Below are 19,996 nucleotides of genomic sequence, written 5' to 3' on the forward strand. Positions count from 1 at the left end.
CTCTTTTCCCTTTTTTACCTCTCACTCATCTTGTTCCTGAAATAAACTAGGTGCCACACACACTTTCTCACATCTTCTGTCCAATTTCGCCCGCAACATAGAGCTCTGTTGGTTCTCTATTCGTACCCGCTGCCGCCCTTGGCTACATTACCTTTCACCTTGACCGAGGCGGGGTAACAATTTGCCAGCGCCCAACACCCCCCGAGAAAGTTGCGCGCCTCTCTGGTGCTTGTCAATCGGATCATCGGCCCAGGGAGTGGTCCCGAACCCTTGGACAGAGAAAAGGCAAGGAAGCTATTCTTGGAGCTTCCTTTGTTTGGCGTTGTTGGAAGCTCGGCAAGGTAAGGTAAGGTTTGGAGGGGCTGCTCGCAGCAATCCCACAATTAGAGAATGGCGACCCGGCCGGGAGAGGAAAACGTTGCTACTCTGTGAGTTTTCATGTTCTTGTTGGTTTTTTGTCTTTCCCAAAAGGTGGTAAAGAAGCGTGATAGCTCGCATTTGTCTTCTTACCTGGCCCTGTTCGCCTGTTTTCCCTCTCACACTCTCTCTGGCTCTCGACACCCGACCCGAAACCACACGTGGGATTTTGCGATTTGCGATTCATTTGCAAATTGAAGGGCGGCGCATATATATAGAAAACGATGGCGGCTGCTGACTGGTCTCAAACTCTCAACAGCTTCGGAGACGTTCACTACTTTTACGGCCCACCGACGAGTAATCCGCCGCACCACCGCTTCGACAAGGGATCTTACGTTTACCTTTTTGAAAACGCAAACGACCGCCGCGCGCGCATTGAGATTGCCAACCAGCCCGGCACCGAGGACCAAGACGCCTTTGATGGATGTGCGTAAAAGCCCATGTATCCTGCTCCGAGAGCTCTCTGACTCTCCAAAGCACAAGCTAGAGCTTCATATGAAGCTTCAACTGAAGCTGGAGCTGGAGCTGACATGACATCACATCCGCTAACCAACATTCATTCACAGTCCTCGACAAGACGCACGTTCGATACTCGTACAACCACCAGTGCATGGTGACCCTCATCGTAGGCGAGACGACGGATCAGATGGAATGGCACCTGCCCACCTACGACCCCCAGAACCAGAACAAGTACCACTACAAACTCTACTCGCTCGATATCTACTTCTGGAAGGCCGACGACGCTCTCCAGTTCGTCAACGGCATCCGCTTCGTCCTCCCGCCCGCCCAGGTCGAGATCCTCGATGAGCCTCAGCAGCAGCAGCAACACCAGCACCATGTCCAGCAGCACACGCAACATCAACCCGTGAGCTCCGTCGTCCAGCAGCTAGAACACGTCGCGATATCGGACCCGAACTACGGATCCCCGAGAGGAGGCGCCTCCGCGCAACAGCAGCAGCAAAACGGCTCAGCGTTCGCAGGGCCACCTACCTCAGCCGTAGCCGCCGCGCCATCAGCCCATCAACAACAACAAGAGCAGCCGGCGAGTTTCGCACCAATGGCATACAACCCCGCTGCTCCGGCCGCGCCAGAGACAATCCGCCACAGAGAAAAGACCCCACCCCCCGAAGACGGCGTCGCCGATCCCTTGGCCGCGGCCGTCGCCTACGACGCGCAGGCCCCGTTCTCCCCGGGTTTCGTACCCCCGCCCGGATTCCAGAGCGCACAGGGACACGGGGGAATCGGCCTCCCTCCTCCTCCCCCACCGCCGCAATTCGGTGGACCCCCAGGCCAGCCCGTCCTCCAGCGCGCGGCAACGATGCCGGCGCAAGCCGTACACGGCGGCCTCGCTTCTCCGGGTCTAGTCAACCCCTACGCCAACGGAAGCCCGTTCCCCTCGTCCCCGGGCTTCGCGCCGCCGCCCCCGCCGCCTACTCAGCCGCCTCAAATTCAACAGCCTCAGCCGCAAGTACAGCAGCAGGGAACACCCCAACCGCAAGCCGGAGCCGTCCACACTCCCCCGACACCACCCTCAGCAACGACTGCGGCCTCCGCGCCCCCGGCTGCAGGGGCCCCGATGTCGCCCCCGCCAGGCGGGTTCTCGCAGTACTCGTATAGCAGTGGCAACGGGGGCAGCCAGCAGCAGCAGCCGGGAGCGTTCGACTACTCTATTCACCAGCAGGCGTATCGGCCTACGGAGGTGGAGGCGGGCAAGTATAAGGGGTATACGGGCAAGCAGGACCCGACGGGAAGGCTGGAGGCGAATGTTGGCAGGTTGGAGAAGGGTGTTACGGGGATGTTTAGGAAGTTTGAGAAGAAATTTGGGTGATTTGGGTACGTGATGGCGATGTGAGGGAAAGGGGGAAGGGGGACGGGGCGACTCATGGTTTGGATGATTTTCGCTTTGTTCTTTGATTTCCATAATGGGGGAGCAATCCTGGGTGCTTTGGGTAGTTTGGTCATTGAGTACGTAACCTCAATAGATAATTTTCCTGTTCACAGATATTCCGGATACCACGTGCCTCGCTGAGAAGTCGGGCTCTTGCCTGGGTGTATACTCACAAATATCATCAATGCTAAGCGGAGTTCCAGTCAATGAGGCACCTCATCCAATTCTCACTAAAGAGACTGGGTATTTGTAGCAGAGCCTTTGGTCCGGTACACACTCTTGCCCCCCTCTCCACTTCCTCCCTTTCTCTTCAAACGGGTGAAGCTGAAAAGATGCGGCCGCCTCCAAGCGCTAGGCCACCAACGATGATGAGGAGCCAACGAGCCATCGTTATTCACTCTGTCCTCGCCCTGGTGGTGGCATTTCATCCTTCAGAAAGAGCCTTTTCAAGACGTTGACGAAGATCCTAGCCGCGTGTGATAACCCTAGAGCAATCAGCTTCTTCAAAGCAGATGTCCGATCGCGGTTCGGCCGTCAAGATTTGCTCGCTGAAGCTGAATGCGGGGAGAATTATGCAGATAACCCGAGAACAAGAGCCCTGATGCCTGCTCTCCTGATAGGATGAGTTATTGGCGGGTTTGTAGGTTACGGATTTTCACAAACGCTTCCCCTGTTAGCATACTTCACGAGTAAGACAAGGTAGAAACCTATATTCATGCCTTCGGAGCTAACAGTCTTACTTTCACAGCGGAGCGTTACATGCGCTATTCTTAATTTTTATACCATCTCGGTTCAGGTACTTTTCCGATGCGGCGTCCTTTCTCCCAGCTCCACATTCAAAGACGGCAATGGCATTGCTTCCTAACCACTATTGAAGCGCGTTTAGAATTAATGCAGATAACGATATTCATCAGGGATAGCATCCATCTCTGAGTTGTCATGAATGGGCAGCGCAGGCAGCAAGCAAAGTACACCTATCTCACTGTTCTCACAATATCTTGTCGATCGGCAGTTGTATCCCGTACGTTATGCATGGATGCGATTGACAACGTGGTGGCCTGGCACGCCTGGGGAAGGATTCGCGACTTTTGGGGGCCGAAATGTCGCTCCGTCAGAACGGCCCAGGTCTAGTTTCTTCCAAGTGGCAAAGTGATGAGGCTTTGTTGGTCTCGGCATGTGGTGGAGGGCTGGCAGGATTCATGATACAGACCGCAATGCGTGGTGATGAATCCTGCGAGCGATAGCTGCAGCTGACAGTGGATGGGTCTCCGTGAAACAGCGGGATGGGGTTGCCAGGTGTGATAGCGTCTTGCCTTTTTCCTATGATGGAGAAGAATGCCTTTCTTTCCCCAGGCTCCCTGATACTCCTCATTTGCATGGTTTGTCGTCAACCGGAAAAATAAATATGCTCGGATACTCCGTACATAAGAATTCGTTCTCCTTGAAGACATTGACAGCGGAACTGGGACCAAGCCTCGGCTCGTATAAGTCAAGATTGTGGCACCTTGAGAGAACCGATTCAACGTTGCTTCGCCTTATCCTTAATGCGGAATGATTCCAGATGTCGCGCGGAGGTTGCGCTGGACGGCGTCTTCCAATGAGCTGACACAACGGGCCTAACTATTAGGTTGTCCGACCCGAGGCACGGCTGGCTGCCCTACAGGCAATGGCCGCTCTGCAAAATGGCCAGTCGTCTCTCTCTCCTTCAGTCCTGTCAGCGCTACTCGCGAAGGTGGACGAATTAGAGGGTGCGGCTAGGCGATTGGGTGATTTAAGCCAGCGTGCAGAAATGTCTTAGACAAAAAGTGCAACTGTCTTAGACTTGCATGATAGCTGGGCTTTCGTTCCTGAATAGCGTTGCGCCCTTGAGGAAGTCTTGAAAACCGTGTATTAGTATCCAGGTGTTGATTCCGGAACCATTTGACTGAACCTGAGGGACAGCATGCGAGATATGTCCTCGAGAAGGGCTGCGGCAGCTTTCGAAGAATGAAGATGGCGAGGTAACTGGGCTGACATGACTTGCTTGCAGCGCTGGAGTAAGCCCACGCAGGCGGCAGCCCCTCCGTCCCCAGCCACATGGTCATCATGATGCAGATGAGGCGGTGCTGGAGACCGCGGGGCATCCCTGCCATTCCTTGACTGGCTTGCGAGCTGCCAGGCAGCCCCAATGTTGGCGGTTAATCTTCTCACAAGTCACATCCTATCCACGCTATCTCACCTGTCCCGGGGAACCCTGCCAGCTTGCCATGTCTGTGGGCTGTGGCAGAGCAGCAGATTAGTTTGCATATTGTACTGAGAGGGAAGCAGTCGGTGGCTGGTGAGAGCTGCTCTATACTATCCTCTGGAGGCTGGTGCGTCGAGTACGGCTATTCCGCACCCACATGAAGGCTATCCCGTACCCATACTAGGCCTACTTAAGTAAATAGTGGGTTGCACGTGACTATAAGCCGCAGTAGCTATATGTGACCCGGAATCTCTATTATTCCGGTAGTTCTAGAGGATTGGAAGGCGTAGCTTCTACTGTACCTTCTATAACTGTACTTTTTATAACTGTACTTTTTATAACTGTACCTTTTACTTTGCTCTCTTTTATAATGCTGACTATGCGCGCTTTTCGAAGTTAAAACTACAATTTTAGAAGCTAGTTTTTGCTTAGGGAAAATATATTTCTAGAGCCTATATTTTAGTGCTTGGAGAGGTACTTATCTTGTTTTAAAAATGACTAAAAAAGGTGGTATTATGCGTTAAAATAGAAATAATGGGAAGGCGCGCGCCCATGGCCTGATATATGGCTGCTGCGGCTGTGTAGTCACGTGTAGCCCACTATTTGCTTGAGTAGGCCTAGTATGGGTGCGGGATAGCCTTCGTGTGGGTGCGGAATAGCCGTACCCGGTGCGTCGATGTTGCTTGATTTTCGCTGCACTATTACTGGGCCATGATGCTTGTTGCTGGAAATAGTTTACCGGTACCGGGCAAAACTGGAGACACAGCGCTCGAGTTCTTCTTGGCCAAGTGGGTTCAAATCAATCGAAAAGCCCAAGCCGGATGGCGGCATGGCATAGCGACGGCGTTCCTGAGGAGGCCCCTGCTAATGCTTAAATTCGTGACACGGCAGGCGACGGAAGCGAAATCACTGCCCTAGGGCATGAAATCAACAGAAGGGGCGGGAGCAGTAACTTTTTGTCAACAGATCAATCCCATCGTCGACTCTTCAGGCGTGAGAGATGGTTTTGTCTGATGTCACCCGTGGACCTGAATAGAGACAGGAAACGGGGAAGTCGATGGAGCAAAGCTGAGGGGGGTTTGACATTTCGTGGGCCAGAAGCTTTAGGGCCGAATGACACCGTTGCAGCAAGCCGCAAGCCACACGTCAAGCCCCAAGGACAGGCTGCCGGCGCGATGGGATCGCCAGTGATGATGATAGCGCCAATCTGTATGATGTCTCCATAGCCTGTGTGCCTGTGCAGAGCGGGTGAGCAAGACTGGCGCCAACACCAACACCGCCCTGCCCTGGGCACCGCCTCACGCCCCGATGGTCTGGGTTGGGCTGACTGAAAGTTGGGGCCCATGGGAGATGTCTAACGCAGCGGCCATGGGCTCGAATATTGACTGGAGATGTATGGATGGTCCTGATTTGGCATTCGTACTTGGGTGATTGATGTCATATGGTGATTTGAATGGAAGCTCCTGTTGCTCACTGAACCCCGGAGGAAGACAGATTGATTCGATTGAACGCCCTGTGCGGAAAGGGGTTGATTGGAGAAACAAGACTCGCTGTTTGCTCTGCAAGTGAAGTTTGACAGACGCAGAGGACAGGCCTCTTCTCCTTCACGTTTCGCCCGGGCCGTGTTTGCAGATAGTCTTCCTGATAGGAGTACGGAGAACGGAGTGTGTAGTAGGCAGGTATGACGGTGTCATGTATTCGTGTACGGGTACACAGATAGGTACGTTGGAAAACGCCGAGAATGATTCGATGAACGGCGTTCGCTGATTTGGGGTAAACTCAAATGATTTGATAGCTTGGTTCATTGGTTCATTGGTTCATTGGCGGTTCGGTCGGCCTGCCATCTTATGTCTACCCGGAGCGGCATTGAGAACAGTCGGGATTGTCTTGTCTGATATCATTGACGGCGAAGGCCGTGGCCATTGACTCGAATCCGTTCCGCGGGGTCCAGTGCAGCTGCGTACGTGAGACACCAGAGACTACTCCTCAGAGAGAGAGCGCATCAGAGAATTGGAGAGGGAGGACGCGACGACTTGCATCGTCCTCAAGCAGAGTTGCAACGGGATGAGCGGCGCGCAGAGCAACGTAGAACCTGGACAAGGTTAGCGCATAGATTCTTCCCGCCGCCGGCACCCACTAAGGAACATACACGAGCGACGCTAAGGTAAGCTACGAGGCGGCCCACCTCGAGGGGGGAGTGGAGGATGTTTGTTGTGCGAGGTACCGCGTTTCTCACGTTGTAGTGGGTTGTTGAAGAAGTACCTTTGAAACATGGCCAGAGAGTGAGGGCCAGTGAGTCTGCCAAAAAGATGTCAGGAAGAGAGAATGGAAGAGAAGGAGTCTCGGGGTCCAGCTGGGAAGGGCAACCGCAGACTGAGGTGCAATTGCAACAGCAGCTGCAGGCGCGGCCGTGGGCAGCTGCAACAATCCACTTTTGCATCCTGCTCTGCTCCTGCCTCCTTCTCGTGCCTGCGTCCCTGCCTCCTGCCTTCCGTCGAAGCTCTACCTTACACAGTACGTACCCAGGTCCTGCTGCGCTGCGCTGAGGCATCCGCAATCCTCGTCCTCGTCCTCGTCCTCATCTCAGGTTCACCCGCAACCTCGACCGCGACATCAACCGAGACTTTGCCTGTTCACCTTTCCTCCGTCTGCTCTTCTTCTCCTTACCTACTAGGTTATGCCACCAACATCACTACAGCTTTTTCCAAACAACGCCAATCAATCCATCAGCCAATACACATAACTTATTCAACCGTCCACTATACGCCAGCCCGGTCATCCTGACGTCCCACGTCCAACATTCAACAAGCAATACGCAATACGCTTACGGATACCCGCCTTGATTACCTTACTCAGGCAAACCAAGAGACAATCGACAGCGGTGATCCGATCCAGCAACGCTGCTGCCTCTCGTCCATCCGCCTCCGCCTCCGCCTCCCTCCTGCATCGCTACCAAGACCAAGCACGCATACGGATACAGAGCACTTCGAGGGCAAGGCACCGACCTGCTGCTCCGTGCCTCCCAGCCTCACAAAGCTTACACCCTTCCCGGATCCATCAAACCCACTCACCCACCCGAAAGGACCCTTCATCGTTCACCACCAAGTCCCACTGCGCTGCACAGCACTGCGCACAGAGACGAGGCACAAGTTTACACCCAGTCTACGGGCACGGATACGTACCTCGCCGCCTGCTTCTGGAACCCCGGACCTTTCGAGGTTGACCCTGTGCTACTACCACCACGGCGCCGCTGCCACCTACCAAGTACCAACCTGCACCTTGCCTGGACCTGGTCCCGTCAGTCTTCTCGCCTCACCTCACCTCATCTCACCTCCAACCGCCAAATCAACCGACTGTTGCTTGCCTCCTTCTTTCTCTCCCACATCACCTCTCGACTGCTCCCACGTCCACAACACTTCGACCATCACCTGTATCGCCATCCTCTCGTCTCCAATCTAACGCGTCCCCATAAGCGTCCCTGCAATTACCGAGTCTCAATGTCCCAGTCCTGACGCTTATTATTCGCTTTGCGCAGCTGGGACGCCCCGCCTTAATCCGCCTCGCCGTTAACTCCAGCGCCTCTCGACCTTAAACCGCCGACCCTTCCGTTCCGGTACTCTGTCGAAATCCAGTCGCTCGTTATACGCAATGTACCTCAAAATGCGAATACCACTCGACTTCTCCGCCGGTTTCCAGACCGGCTACCCTGCGACATTGCAACGTCGTGAAGAAATCGACGGCAGGAAAATTACCACAATTGTAAGTGACAAGACATGTGAAGGACTCTTTTCCCGTCCTCCATTACCCTAGAACAAGCCGCTGACGCCATACCACCAAAGGTCATCCTCGGTGTACTGGTTCTCCTCATCTTTATCGCCTTTGTCGTCTTTTCCCTCCGCGCATCTCGGCGCTCTACCCGCGGCAACAACAAGAAACCTGGCGGCGGTGGCTTTTTCAAATCAATATTGAAAAATGGTGGCAGAAACAGATACCGCCAGGCTCAGGATGAAGACTCCACCTCTACCGAGCGACTGACCGACCGCCGTCGATCCCGCCCCTCTTCTGTCGCATTCGATGCCTCGGCCGATCAGTCGCAGGCCGATGCCCGGTCTCCCAACAGCGCTGTCAACCGCAATACTTCGATTCGTTCGATTATGACGCTGCCTGCTTATCGGCCTGATCCGAACGAAACCGAGCAAGTTCTGGGTCGCGAAGGTGAACGCGGTGGTGTCGATGTGGTTATCGAATATCCCACGGAAGAAACAGAGGAGGATTTGCGTGATCAGGAGATGGAGGCTCTTTACCAGATTCGCCTAGCCCGCCGTCAAGAGCTTGCTGAGCGGGAGGAGCGGAGAGTGGAGCGCCGGGAAGCTCGGGAACGTGGCGACTTTGTAGCTCTGGACAACATCCGATCCAGAGCTCGGGCTGCCAGCAATAACAGCGTCGTCGCTGTGCTCCGAGAAGAACATGAACGCCTGAAGAATGAACGTCAGAGAGCTGTTTCCAGTGTTTCCTACGCCGACCTCGGTGTTGCTCGTCACGATGGTACACGACTTCGCGCCAACAGCAATGAGAGTGAGAGGATGGGGTTGCTGTCAGACTCCGCCAGTATTGCGGCCACCTCAATCCGATCTGGGGCCGGATCAGCCATGAACCACAGGAGAGGCAGCTCTGTAATGAGCATCGAAAGCGACCTACCTTCGCCGGGCTTCGTTTCTAGATCACGGGCGAATTCTCGACCAGATACCCCCCGCCTAGATACCCGAGCAGGGTCCAGCCCGGACGTTGAAGCTGACGTAGGAGACGCTGGTATGCCCATCTACTCTCCACCTGGATACGACGAAGTCTCGCTGGATGACGAGCGGTCCAGGAGCAACACCCCTCAACCTGGCACTGAGCCTCCGCCGACGTACCCCGGTCCTGCCCAGCAACGAGCGGAGAGCATTGCCTCGAGCATGGCCGACCTGGCTGCAGATGAGCAGACTACGAACAACTCCGCAGACTCGCGCCGGAGCTCAAGGGTACCACGACTACCTAGTTTACGATTGCAGCAAGTGCCGCAAATCGTGATAGAACCTTCCAGTGCCAGGCCTCACGACGATAGGTGACAGCCTGAGCTGGGATCGCGCGAACCATATTCAATCTGATGATTACGGCTGAAGGCAATGAGCTTGTTGCAAACGAATGAACGCCTGGAGGCTATCTTGTTGGTACATACGAAGTCTTGAAGGGTGAAAACACATGCAGGTTGGACGGGGCACTTGCCCTCCTGAGGCAAGGTCTTGAATCTCGTTTGTATAATAGTCTTCCGGCATACCGGATACCGGCGTTTGGCGAACCTCGTTCCGGATTGAACGAGTGCAAAGGATACCAAAGCGATTTTTTTTAGAGAAGTTGCTGTGCCATGTACAGTTGTAGCCTACGCGCTCAACGTAGAAGTGGCTTGTCATTTTTTCGTCCATAAGAGAACACAATCTTAATTGATGATCTTGCGGTGATTGATTATGCCTTCTGTCACGGCTGGAGCAGTGATCGAGTGCGCCCAAATGCCTAAGATATCCAGTGTAGGTAGGCTCACTACTGCAGATGAAAGGGCGAGTATGCCTGAGATATTTCTTTTTGGATAAAACCAGCATCAGCCAACCGATCAGGCGGCCCTGGCTTGTATCGACACAAGAGTCATAAAAAAACAAAACAAAAAAACACGATTGCTCTGAGGGATGGGGCTCACCTTGAGACTATTGATGAGTTTTCAGCGAATTCTGAGCACAGGGAGAATGATGTCAATTATGCTTAGCCTTCTGTCAGCGGCTGGGTGCTTCCAGGAACTCAAGTGTAGGGTCAAAGCCTGGTTTTAAGCATGGCTTGGGAAGTTAATTACGTACCTTCGGTGATGCTTCATACGGATATACCAGGTGAACGAAGGCAGACGTACGCATAGGAATTTGCGTTTGGCATCTATCTGATGGGGATATTGGCGGGGAATGAGACGTGAGCTTCAGTTTGTAAGGCCTCCGACAGGACTTGTAGAACAAATTTTGTCAATGTCAGAAAGACCGCGCGCAACGTCTCGTAGTGGGAGCTTCTACAACCAATGATCTCAACGTAAATAATGTTTCCTTCTTTCCAGAAATCCAAGCTGAATCAAAATAAGTGGCTCTTGCATAAATTGAAGAGAAATATCTCCTGCATAAGTAATTTGTTGGAGATCTCTAGACTTCCTCGTGGTGAATATCTGCCTGGAATCTGGCATACCAGCCAAAAGCTGGGTAATACTCTACGACCGCTCCGGTGATGACATGGAGAGTCTTGGGTCTCTCTACACCTGCACCGAGAATTATATTTACTTCGCAAAGACGACTAGGATTCGACTGGGTGGGTGTAAGGTATTGGAATGGTGCCGGAGAGAGATGTGTCTCAATTCGAGCGTTCTGAATGGGAAGCGAGAAGACATCTCGGCGGTGCATGGCTTTCGGCTTCAGCAACGCTCATCGACTAGCAGGGGTGAAGAGTCAAGATTCCTTGGATGAGGCAGTGAGAGCTTTGGGTCAGTAAATGTGCCGTTGCTCGAGCTCCAGGAATAAAGCCTCCGTGGCACACAGGTCGGCAGCAGAACAGGTTCTTGGACTGCCTGAACAGCACAGAACGTATGAGGTATGAGGCCTGAGACTCATATCGATCAACACTTGATCACATCGTCAAATGCTTAATGAGGTGGCGTGACCATTCGAATAGCCAAGCATGTCATAATGGTTTCAAGCAGACACCTACTACTCCGGGAACGCTACACGCATATACGCCTCAAGTTTCTCGAGAGCCTCCACAAGCACCTCGGTGTGACACACATACCCAATCCTCACGTACCCCTTAAAGTCCCTCCCATGACCAAAACACTTTGACCCCGGCACGAAGAACACATTCGTCTCCCTCAGCACATCCAAGCAGAACCGCACATCGTCCACCGGCTCGCCGCTCCTGTGGGTGAAGCGTATAAACGCAGTCGTTCCCGCCAACGGCCTCACCCAGGAGCACACGCCCTTGTGCTTCTCGATGAACGCTTCAAGGAGAGCCTTGTTGGTAACGGCGAGCCCGACGTTCCGACGTAGGAGCGGCGCATAGACGGGTGGTGATAGAGCGTAGGAGGCGATTTGGTCGTCGATTTGGGAGACGCTGATGGTGGTGTAGTCGCGGGCCGAGGCGACGGCTTGGATTATGGATTTGTCTGCGGAGGCGATCCAGCCGATGCGGATGCCGGCCAGGGCGTAGGATTTGGACATTGAGCCTGTGACGACGACTTTGGGGTAGCCAAAGGTTGTGAGGGGCGGGGGCACGTCCGCGTCCCCGCTTGAGGAAGAGAAGATGTTGTGAAAGAGGGGCCGGTAGACTTCGTCTGAGAAGAGGATGATGTCTCTGGCTTTGGCGAAGGCGACGAGGGAGGCGACGACTGGCGTTGGGATGGGGATGCCGGTTGGGTTGTTTGGGTTGTTGACGATGATCATCTGGTAGACGGAGTTAGTTTCAAGGATCAGTAATGGATGAGAAGATAGGATTTACCTTTGTGTTGGGCTTGACGAAGGCCTCGAGTTCGCTCACATCTGGCACGAAGCCGTTCTCCTCCTTGAGCCTCCACAGGGAGACATCTGCGCCGAGACTCTCGGGGACGCTGTAGAGCTGCTGGTACGTGGGATACACGCATATGACGTGGTCGCCGGGGCTCACCAGGGTGTACAGCAGCAGGAAGTTGGCACCGATGGCGCCTTGCGTGATGAGCACGTCGTCTTCACAGAGCACGCCGGGAGTTGAGTCATTCGAGCCGGCCCCAGCGCCGCTACAGAGCGCCGCGACTCTTTGACGGAGCCGGGCGGAGCCGCGGATGGGGCCATAAACTAGCTTTGTGGAGAGGTCGACGGGGCCGGGCGCGTGCTTGTCTTCGGAGAGGGTGACTAGGTCATTTACGGAGACGGAGGCGGCGCAGGTCTCGGCGATGTTGAGGCAGCCCGGGGTGGTCTCGTACTCGTCCATCCATTGCTCCACGTCGAAAGCCGATATTCGGACCATTGTTGGGGGAGGGGGAAGGGGGCTGGGCTGTGCGGGATGCGGGATTTGCTGGATTGGGGGATTCAGGATGATGGCATTTGAGCCGAGAAGAGGAGGTCTAGTGGGCAGCAATAAGCTTGGTGAGTGAGAGGGTAGGAGAAACGTGGAGAAGCGAGGCTTTTTGCGATTTGCGCCGGGTATGGAATGATACAATGCCAAGGCTGGCGGGATTATGGGAAACTGAGATCTCAAACAAGAGTCATGGTCACTTTTGCTTATACATACACAGACAAACACAGACAAACACACTCGCACAGTTGCTCCGACCTCGTCCATAAGGCGACTAAGGGCAATCCCGCGTATCAGCACGGACGGGATGCGTCTTCGGACTGCTCAGAGAAACATTGGACACCCTGAGCACACGGCGGCGTCCCGGGCCTAACGCATGCCAATGGCCCGTCAACAGGGTACGCATTGGAGACCGTCTGCCACTAGGAAGACTCTCCGCGGGCACAGATGTACGGGATTGCGTTGTTGGAGAAAAGTATAATGCCCTGGATGTTGGGTACCTGAGTGAGGTTCCATTCAATGCGGGGAGCAAAAGCAAAGGTAAAACAACGAGATCGCCTTGGGCTGAGATGAGCTGTGGCTGGAGCTTCTAGCTTCGGTGACAAACGTAAGGAATCTTAACTAAGACCGAGGTAAAACGAGGATAAACTAGATGTTAGCTCTTGGTGTGCCAATGATCCGGTGTTTGTATAGTATCGTATCGTATCGGGTCAGTGCCAGTTCCAGCGACAGTTTCTACTTCCAAGGTAGCCAAAACATGTATGAGATGCCTTTGAGCTATTCTGCTTGATCGGCATAGCTGAAGATGATAATCTGTTGGGTTCAAGGAATCACCTGCAGCTGTACTTCATCAGGGTCGACGTTGCTTGTGAGGCCACTGGCTCTAGTCCCTAAGGAAGCCCATCGTCTGTACTCTGTTGAACTGTGCCATGGATTATTGTTTGTTCGGAATCAAGTACCATAGTCCCTTCAGGTTCGGCCAGTCGAACTATGTAAAAATGGAGTTCACCACGAGTGGCAGATCCACCTGAGAGTCAGATGAGTGGCAGATGGACATCCCTGGTGCTTGATTCTACGCTTAGATGTGCAATCGCATTGTATCGATGTGTTTCAATGGCGACGTTGCTGGTGGTAAGTGTCAGGTCGCAGAGTGTAATGCTCATGGATCTCGTAGTTGGCAGGCGTCTTCCCTGCATGTTTGTCTGCATTGGGCAGTAGACGGCATGAGCTAAGATGTTGAGGTAACTCCTCATCTACACACTGCGTACACTACTCCGTAGATAGGCACCGAGAACTCGAGGGAGGGGGAAACAAAGAGTCGAACTATTCTTAGCGTCTTGTCTCGTCCCGTCCCATGGAACTGGTTGACCGAGGGAAATGGCGGGGGTTTGGCCTCTGGGGAACAAGAGAAGAAGTCTGACAGATTGCGCTACAGAATGCTAAGGGCAATGGAAAGGCACCGGACGTAGGTATCTACGAATACGTACCCAGGCACATGGTCAACGAACCTGAAGCCTCAGGCTCTTTGCGGTACGAACTCGGTAGGTTCAGCCACCCCACGGGACGCTGATGCGTGTTTCCGACTGGCACAGTGGGGTCCCCAGCCTGTCGAGGTACGTCTCCTACAAATCTATCCACTGTGACGCCACCGCCACCTCACGATTGGACCGTCCCGTCCAGCTGGAGACACCTCGGAAGCGGGTACGTACCGCAGTAAGGTACCGGCAAGCCGCGTCGCTGGTTGCTGGGCGCTGGATTGCTGGGTGCTTGCTGCTGCGGGTTATTATCGGCCGGTGGTACCTCTGTTATCGGCTCGGTGCCTTGGTCCAGCGCAGGTCATCCACGTCTGCTTCACACGCCTCCTCCCGCAGGCCAAGAGCTTCCACTCCTCCTCCATCCTCCGCCGCTCTGTTCGCAGCCGTGTCCATCTCCGTTGGGTCCAGTTCAGTCCAGTCTATGATCTGACCTTCTTTCTCCCCTCTCTGATCTGCTCCCAACATACACCTCACCTTCCTTTGACATCGACATCTCTCCCGCCACCACTCTTGATCTGCTGGCATCCGACTCGGTGTCTAGTCCGCCACTTCAACACGCCCATCATGGCTCCTCCCGCCTTGAGGAGCCTCCTCATCGGGGCTCTGGCATGTCTTCCTCTCCTGGCTTCGGCTCAGCGCAACTATTCCACCACGGCCGATATGCTGCGTGCCCAGCTCACCTTACTCGACGACCGGCCTTCTGATTGTCCTCCATGGTGAGTGCTTTTCCATCGAGAGGTCGCAATCTCGCGATCATGCTGCCATCACCTCTGCCTTCAACTCCCCAATGCTAACATACATCCTTTGCGCAGCTTCAACTGTCTTCTCCCTGCCCACAAGTGTACCCAGTTTGCCGGCTGCAATGACTTCACCGGCAAATGTAGCTGTCCCGAGGGCTTCGGCGGCGATGACTGTCTCGATCCACGTACGTCCACACGTTCCCCCGCCCTGCAGTCGCACAAGTTTGGCGCATCACTGACACGTACTCCATAGTGTGCGGATCTCTCTCCCGTGGCGATAACACCGATAGACCCCGACGAACCGGTGACAATTGCGAATGCGACGACGGCTGGACCGGCATCAACTGCAACGTCTGCACAGAAAATAAGGCCTGCGACGCACTCATGGAAACTAAGGAGGGAGGTGTCTGCTACCAGAACGGCGAGGTCATCAACCACAACTACCAAATCTGCGATGTCACCAACAAGAAGATTACCGACCTTCTCGGAGAGAAGCGCCCTCAAGTCACCTTTACCTGCAAGAAAGAAGAGGGCAGCTGCGATTTCCAATGTAGGCCTATCGTCCGTACACTTGGAACAGTGACCAAGCTAACCTGCTCTAGTCTGGGTCGATGAACGTGAATCCTTCTACTGCCATTTGAACGAGTGCAGCTCAAACGCCGATATCAACGACAGCCAGAACAGCACCGACTACAAGTGTAACAAGATCCAATGCGACTGCATCCCGGATCGCATGCTCTGTGGCGAAAACGGCTCCGTCGACATCGGCGAATTCTTGGTAGAGGAGATCAAGGGCCCCGCAGAGTTCCAGTGCTTGCAGAAGAATGGAGGCGTCAACAACTGTGCCTTCAAAGAGCCCGCCATGGACGACCTGATTCTGTCCTTGATCGGCGACAGTAGCATCCAACTGAGCTGTCGCTCTGGAGAGTGTCTGTACCACACCGAAGTCCCTGGTTACGAAAGGCCGGTCAAGAAGATCAACACCCCACTCATCGCCAGTATTATCGCCGCATGCTCCCTTTTCGTTGTCGCCGTCATCCTCCTCACGTGGTACCTCTCTCGCCGACAGTTCAAATATGGCGCCATCGCTTTGGACGACTCCGACGACGAAAGCTTGAAGCTCATGGCTGATCACAAGCCTGCCTCTCTCTACTTTGAGAATGTCGCCTACGAGCTCAACGGAAAGAGAATCTTGAACAACATCCAGGGTATGGCCCATCCCGGAGAGGTGACCGCCATTATGGGTGCCTCAGGAGCTGGCAAGACCACTTTCCTCGATATTCTCGCACGAAAGAACAAGAGAGGTCAAGTCTCTGGCGACTTCTTCGTCAACGGCGAAAAGGTTACAGACATCGAATACAAGAACGTCATCGGTTTTGTCGACCAAGAGGATACCATGCTGCCCACCCTGACCGTGCACGAGACCATTTTGACGAGTGCCCTTCTTCGCCTGCCCCGGAACATGGGTCGTGCTGCCAAGGAGCAACGCGTTTTCGAAGTTGAGAAGCAGCTGGGCATTTACCACATTCAGGACTCTCTTATCGGCTCTGAGGAAGGCAAGGGCCGAGGTATCTCTGGTGGAGAGAAGCGCAGAGTCGGCATTGCCTGCGAACTCGTTACGAGCCCCTCTATTCTGTTCTTGGACGAACCCACCAGCGGCCTGGATGCTTACAACGCTTTTAATGTCATTGAATGCCTCGTCACGTTGGCCAAGAACTACAAGCGTACTGTCGTCTTCACTATTCACCAGCCGCGGTCCAACATTGTTGCACTTTTCGACAGACTAGTTCTGCTGGCTCGTGGTGGCGCGGTTTACTCAGGACCTTTCTCTCAGTGCCAGGCCTACTTCGACCACATTGGCTACTCGTGCCCTCCAGGCTTCAACATTGCTGATTACCTTGTCGATCTCACCATGCATGCCGGTGCCTCTACTTTGGAAGATGATGGAGCTCTGAACGCCGATGTTGCCAGCCTGGGCCCCAGCAGCACGACTGCTGTTAAGTCTATCGCAAGCATTTCTGGCGGTTCAATCGGTGACGACAGCCTTGTTGAGTCTTCGTCTTCGCGTCCCAAGAACCACCGCCGTGATTCCGTCAAGATTCGCCAAGAAAGAGAGCTCTTCACTCGTCGCAAGAACACCGTTGACACGGCTGCTTCATCGGATGCCGGAGGTGAGGATGTCGGATCGTATAAGCTTCAAAATCAATCCGGCTTTGTCCCGCCGGCCAATGCTGAAGACCCTCACGATCTCCCCCCTGCCGCATATGACGGAACTGATCTCGACGTCTTGATTCGATCTTTCGCCGAGTCTGATATCGCCGGCTCTACGCACGATGAAATTCAGCAGTCTATCACTGCCGCTCAAGGCGCCAATGGACAGAATGCCAACGGTTATAACCCTGAGGGACCCAACATTCACATCAGCGCCATCGGCAAGGGCTATGTCCGCGTTGGCTATACTCGCCAGTTCATCATTCTGTCTCAACGCACGTGGAAGAACCTCTACAGGAACCCTATTCTCATGCTGACCCACTACGCCATTGCCATCCTCCTCGCCGTGCTGTCTGGTTACCTTTTCTATGGATTGACCGATGACATTCCGGGTTTCCAGAACCGTCTGGGTCTTTTCTTCTTCCTCCTGGCCTTGTTCGGATTCAGCACACTGACCAGCTTGAACGTCTTCGCCACTGAGAGACTCTTGTTCGTCCGAGAGCGCGCTAACGGCTACTACTCCCCCATCACCTACTTTGCGGCCAAGATTTTGTTCGACATTATCCCGTTACGAATCATCCCGCCGCTTCTCATGGGTGCTATCATCTACCCGATGACTGGCTTGGTTCCGGATGCCAGCCACTTCTTCAAATTCATTCTCGTTCTGGTCTTGTTCAACTTCGCTGCCGCGGCGATCTGCCTCTTCATCGGCATTATCTGCAAGGACGGTGGAGTGGCCAACCTGATTGGTAGCTTGGTCATGTTGTTCAGCTTGCTCTTCGCTGGTCTGCTGCTCAACCACAACGCCATCCCCAAGGCTGCTCTTTGGCTCCAGATGCTGTCTATCTTCCATTACGGTTTCGAGTCGCTCATTGTCAATGAGGTGCTCCAGCTCACGCTGGTGGATAAGAAGTACGGTCTGGACATCACTGTTCCTGGAGCCGCCATCTTGAGCTCCTTCGGTTTCAACAACGACGCCCTTTGGACCGATGTCGTCAGCCTCGGTACCTTTGGAGTTGTCTTCCTTGTTCTTGCCTATGGCGCCATGCACTTCCTTCTTGTCGAGAAGAGATAAACATCATGTGTGGTCAACTCGAGACGACGTTCTAGGCACTGTTTGGTATACAATTGTAAGAATACAAGCGTGACGGCCACTGTAGCAAGAGCCGCAACAGCTTCGGGTCATTTCATAGAGACCACACACACAGAGATACATACAGCAAGTTTCCTTTCGAATGGCAATAATCTGTCAATGTGCATATGGGCACCTTCACGGCGTTGGAGGATTGTCATGTCGTTTATAGTTTGACATTGATGGCTTTATAATGCTACAGAGAATTGATAGTAGTACAAGTTGACTTGTGCGCTCCACGGCGGCCCTGCAACCGGAATTTGGTATGGTGATATGCAGAGACTATGACCCAAAGCCACCACAACGTACAAATGTGAGATGTTACAACCAAAACACCATTTTGATATTTTTGTTACAACCCACCGAATGTGCAGACTCTCCAAGCTGAACGGCGGGCCATTTCTGACGTGTGAACCCCTTTACTCCATCTTGCCGCCCGTCAGCTCCTCGGCAATCGACTTCTGCCTCTTGACGGTCCTGTCCTGGTCGCTCGTCTGGAAGTCGATGGCCCGCTGCTGCGTTCTCAGCATGTCGTCCAGCATGGACTGCACCGTCGGCGGCTGTCCCCAGACGTCCCAGGCGTTGTCGGCGTCGTGGGCCATGGACTTGCCCTGGCGCTTCCAGAAGTCCTCGGAGAAGAGCTGGTCCAGGTGCTTGCCCAGCTCCTCCTCGGTGACGATGAACTTGGAGGCGTTGATGTACAGCTCCATGAGGGCATCCTGTCTCGCCTCGCTCTTCTTGGCGGCGAGCCTGGCCGTCCGCGCCTTGCTAGCGTTGGCCTGGTCGTAGCGGTCCTTGTTGGGTGCGACAGAGGCAGACTCGGCAAGGGAGGAGAGAACGGAGCCGCGGGTGAGGCGGTCGTCTGCGCGCTCGGGGGCGACGGCGGCGCGTTGGTGGTCGCGGAGGCGGCGCTGTCTCTCGGCGGTGACGGTCTCGACGCCCTCCTGCTTGCGCTGGTAGAGCCCCTGAAGGGCGATGCCGAGGTTTTCGCGGCGGGACTCGGCCATGCGGCGGCGGTGCTCGAGGCGGGAGCCGGGAGGGGCGGGCTTCGTGGACGAGGCGCTGGTGGGCGCGGGTGCGGTCTCGAGAAGGTACGAGGGCTGGACTTTGCGGTCGTTTTCCTTTGCTGGGAAGACGTCGCGGGGCGTGGGAAGGGTGCCCTTTACGATGGGGGGCTTCTCCTCAGAGGCCTGGGATTGGGGCGGCGTCGGGACCTTGATCCAGTCTGGGTGTTGGGGGGGCACCTTGAGCTGGGCCGTCGTGGAGGAGAAGGGTCGTGTGAGGTTGAGGGTGGCTTGTCTGGGGACGATCGTTGTCGGGAGGCGCGTCAGCCGCGCGCAGGAGCATCGTGACGACATTGCAGCCGGCTTGATGGGGTGTTCGGGGCCGTAGTCGCCTGGTTGTGAAAGGGCTGTCGGCAGGCGGGTTTGGGAATGGAGTCAATTCGTGGCTTGAGATGGGCAAGCTGCTTTGCTGTCGGGACGGTTGAACCTGAGAATTTCTCGATGGCGGCCCTGGGTTGGATAGGTGTACGCTCGGGTGTGCAGTGAGTAGCAGCTCTGCGCTCCAAAGTTCTCCTTTGCTCAGTTGAGATTCCCGGTCTCTGACGAAGATGCGAAAAAAGGGCCAGGCATTGGGGGGTGAAATTTGGAGCCGCAGCTGTGGAGACACCCCCTTCTTACCTGTGGCATCGTTCATTGGCTCCTCGGTGCAACGGCGGTTATTCGCCCCGAAGTGCTCCAG

General features: G+C 54.6%; 6 protein-coding genes across 6 annotated transcripts; 4 read left to right on the top strand and 2 right to left on the bottom strand.

The window, feature by feature from the left end:
* Positions 1–390: 390 nt before the first annotated feature.
* CLUP02_14371 (uncharacterized protein) lies at positions 391–2,245 on the top strand (the record flags this gene model as incomplete). Its single annotated transcript, XM_049293300.1, has 3 exons — positions 391–428; positions 677–843; positions 984–2,245. 3 exons carry the CDS (start codon positions 391–393, stop codon positions 2,243–2,245), a joined length of 1,467 nt encoding a protein of 488 aa, XP_049150446.1.
* Positions 2,246–6,854: 4,609 nt separating this feature from the next.
* On the top strand, positions 6,855–7,988 carry CLUP02_14372 (uncharacterized protein; the record flags this gene model as incomplete). The annotated part of the gene is made up of 2 exons (XM_049293301.1): positions 6,855–7,203; positions 7,339–7,988. The coding sequence occupies 2 exons, from the start codon at positions 6,855–6,857 to the stop codon at positions 7,986–7,988; spliced, it is 999 nt and encodes a 332-aa protein (XP_049150447.1).
* A 189-nt stretch (positions 7,989–8,177) lies between these two features.
* Positions 8,178–9,637, top strand: CLUP02_14373 (uncharacterized protein; the record flags this gene model as incomplete). Its single annotated transcript, XM_049293302.1, has 2 exons — positions 8,178–8,288; positions 8,369–9,637. 2 exons carry the CDS (start codon positions 8,178–8,180, stop codon positions 9,635–9,637), a joined length of 1,380 nt encoding a protein of 459 aa, XP_049150448.1.
* A 1,662-nt stretch (positions 9,638–11,299) lies between these two features.
* Positions 11,300–12,902, bottom strand: CLUP02_14374 (aminotransferase class I and II; the record flags this gene model as incomplete). Its single annotated transcript, XM_049293303.1, has 2 exons — positions 11,300–12,028; positions 12,084–12,902. 2 exons carry the CDS (start codon positions 12,900–12,902, stop codon positions 11,300–11,302), a joined length of 1,548 nt encoding a protein of 515 aa, XP_049150449.1.
* Positions 12,903–13,989: 1,087 nt separating this feature from the next.
* Positions 13,990–18,196, top strand: CLUP02_14375 (ABC-2 type transporter; the record flags this gene model as incomplete). Its single annotated transcript, XM_049293304.1, has 7 exons — positions 13,990–13,998; positions 14,071–14,165; positions 14,228–14,336; positions 14,471–14,886; positions 14,983–15,095; positions 15,164–15,460; positions 15,513–18,196. 7 exons carry the CDS (start codon positions 13,990–13,992, stop codon positions 18,194–18,196), a joined length of 3,723 nt encoding a protein of 1,240 aa, XP_049150450.1.
* A 476-nt stretch (positions 18,197–18,672) lies between these two features.
* On the bottom strand, positions 18,673–19,951 carry CLUP02_14376 (uncharacterized protein; the record flags this gene model as incomplete). Its single annotated transcript, XM_049293305.1, has 2 exons — positions 18,673–19,664; positions 19,936–19,951. 2 exons carry the CDS (start codon positions 19,949–19,951, stop codon positions 18,673–18,675), a joined length of 1,008 nt encoding a protein of 335 aa, XP_049150451.1.
* Between the last annotated feature and the right edge of the window lie 45 nt (positions 19,952–19,996).

This window comes from Colletotrichum lupini, chromosome 7 (genome assembly GCF_023278565.1).
Source record: "Colletotrichum lupini chromosome 7, complete sequence".
NCBI classification, from domain to species: Eukaryota; Fungi; Ascomycota; class Sordariomycetes; order Glomerellales; family Glomerellaceae; genus Colletotrichum; species Colletotrichum lupini.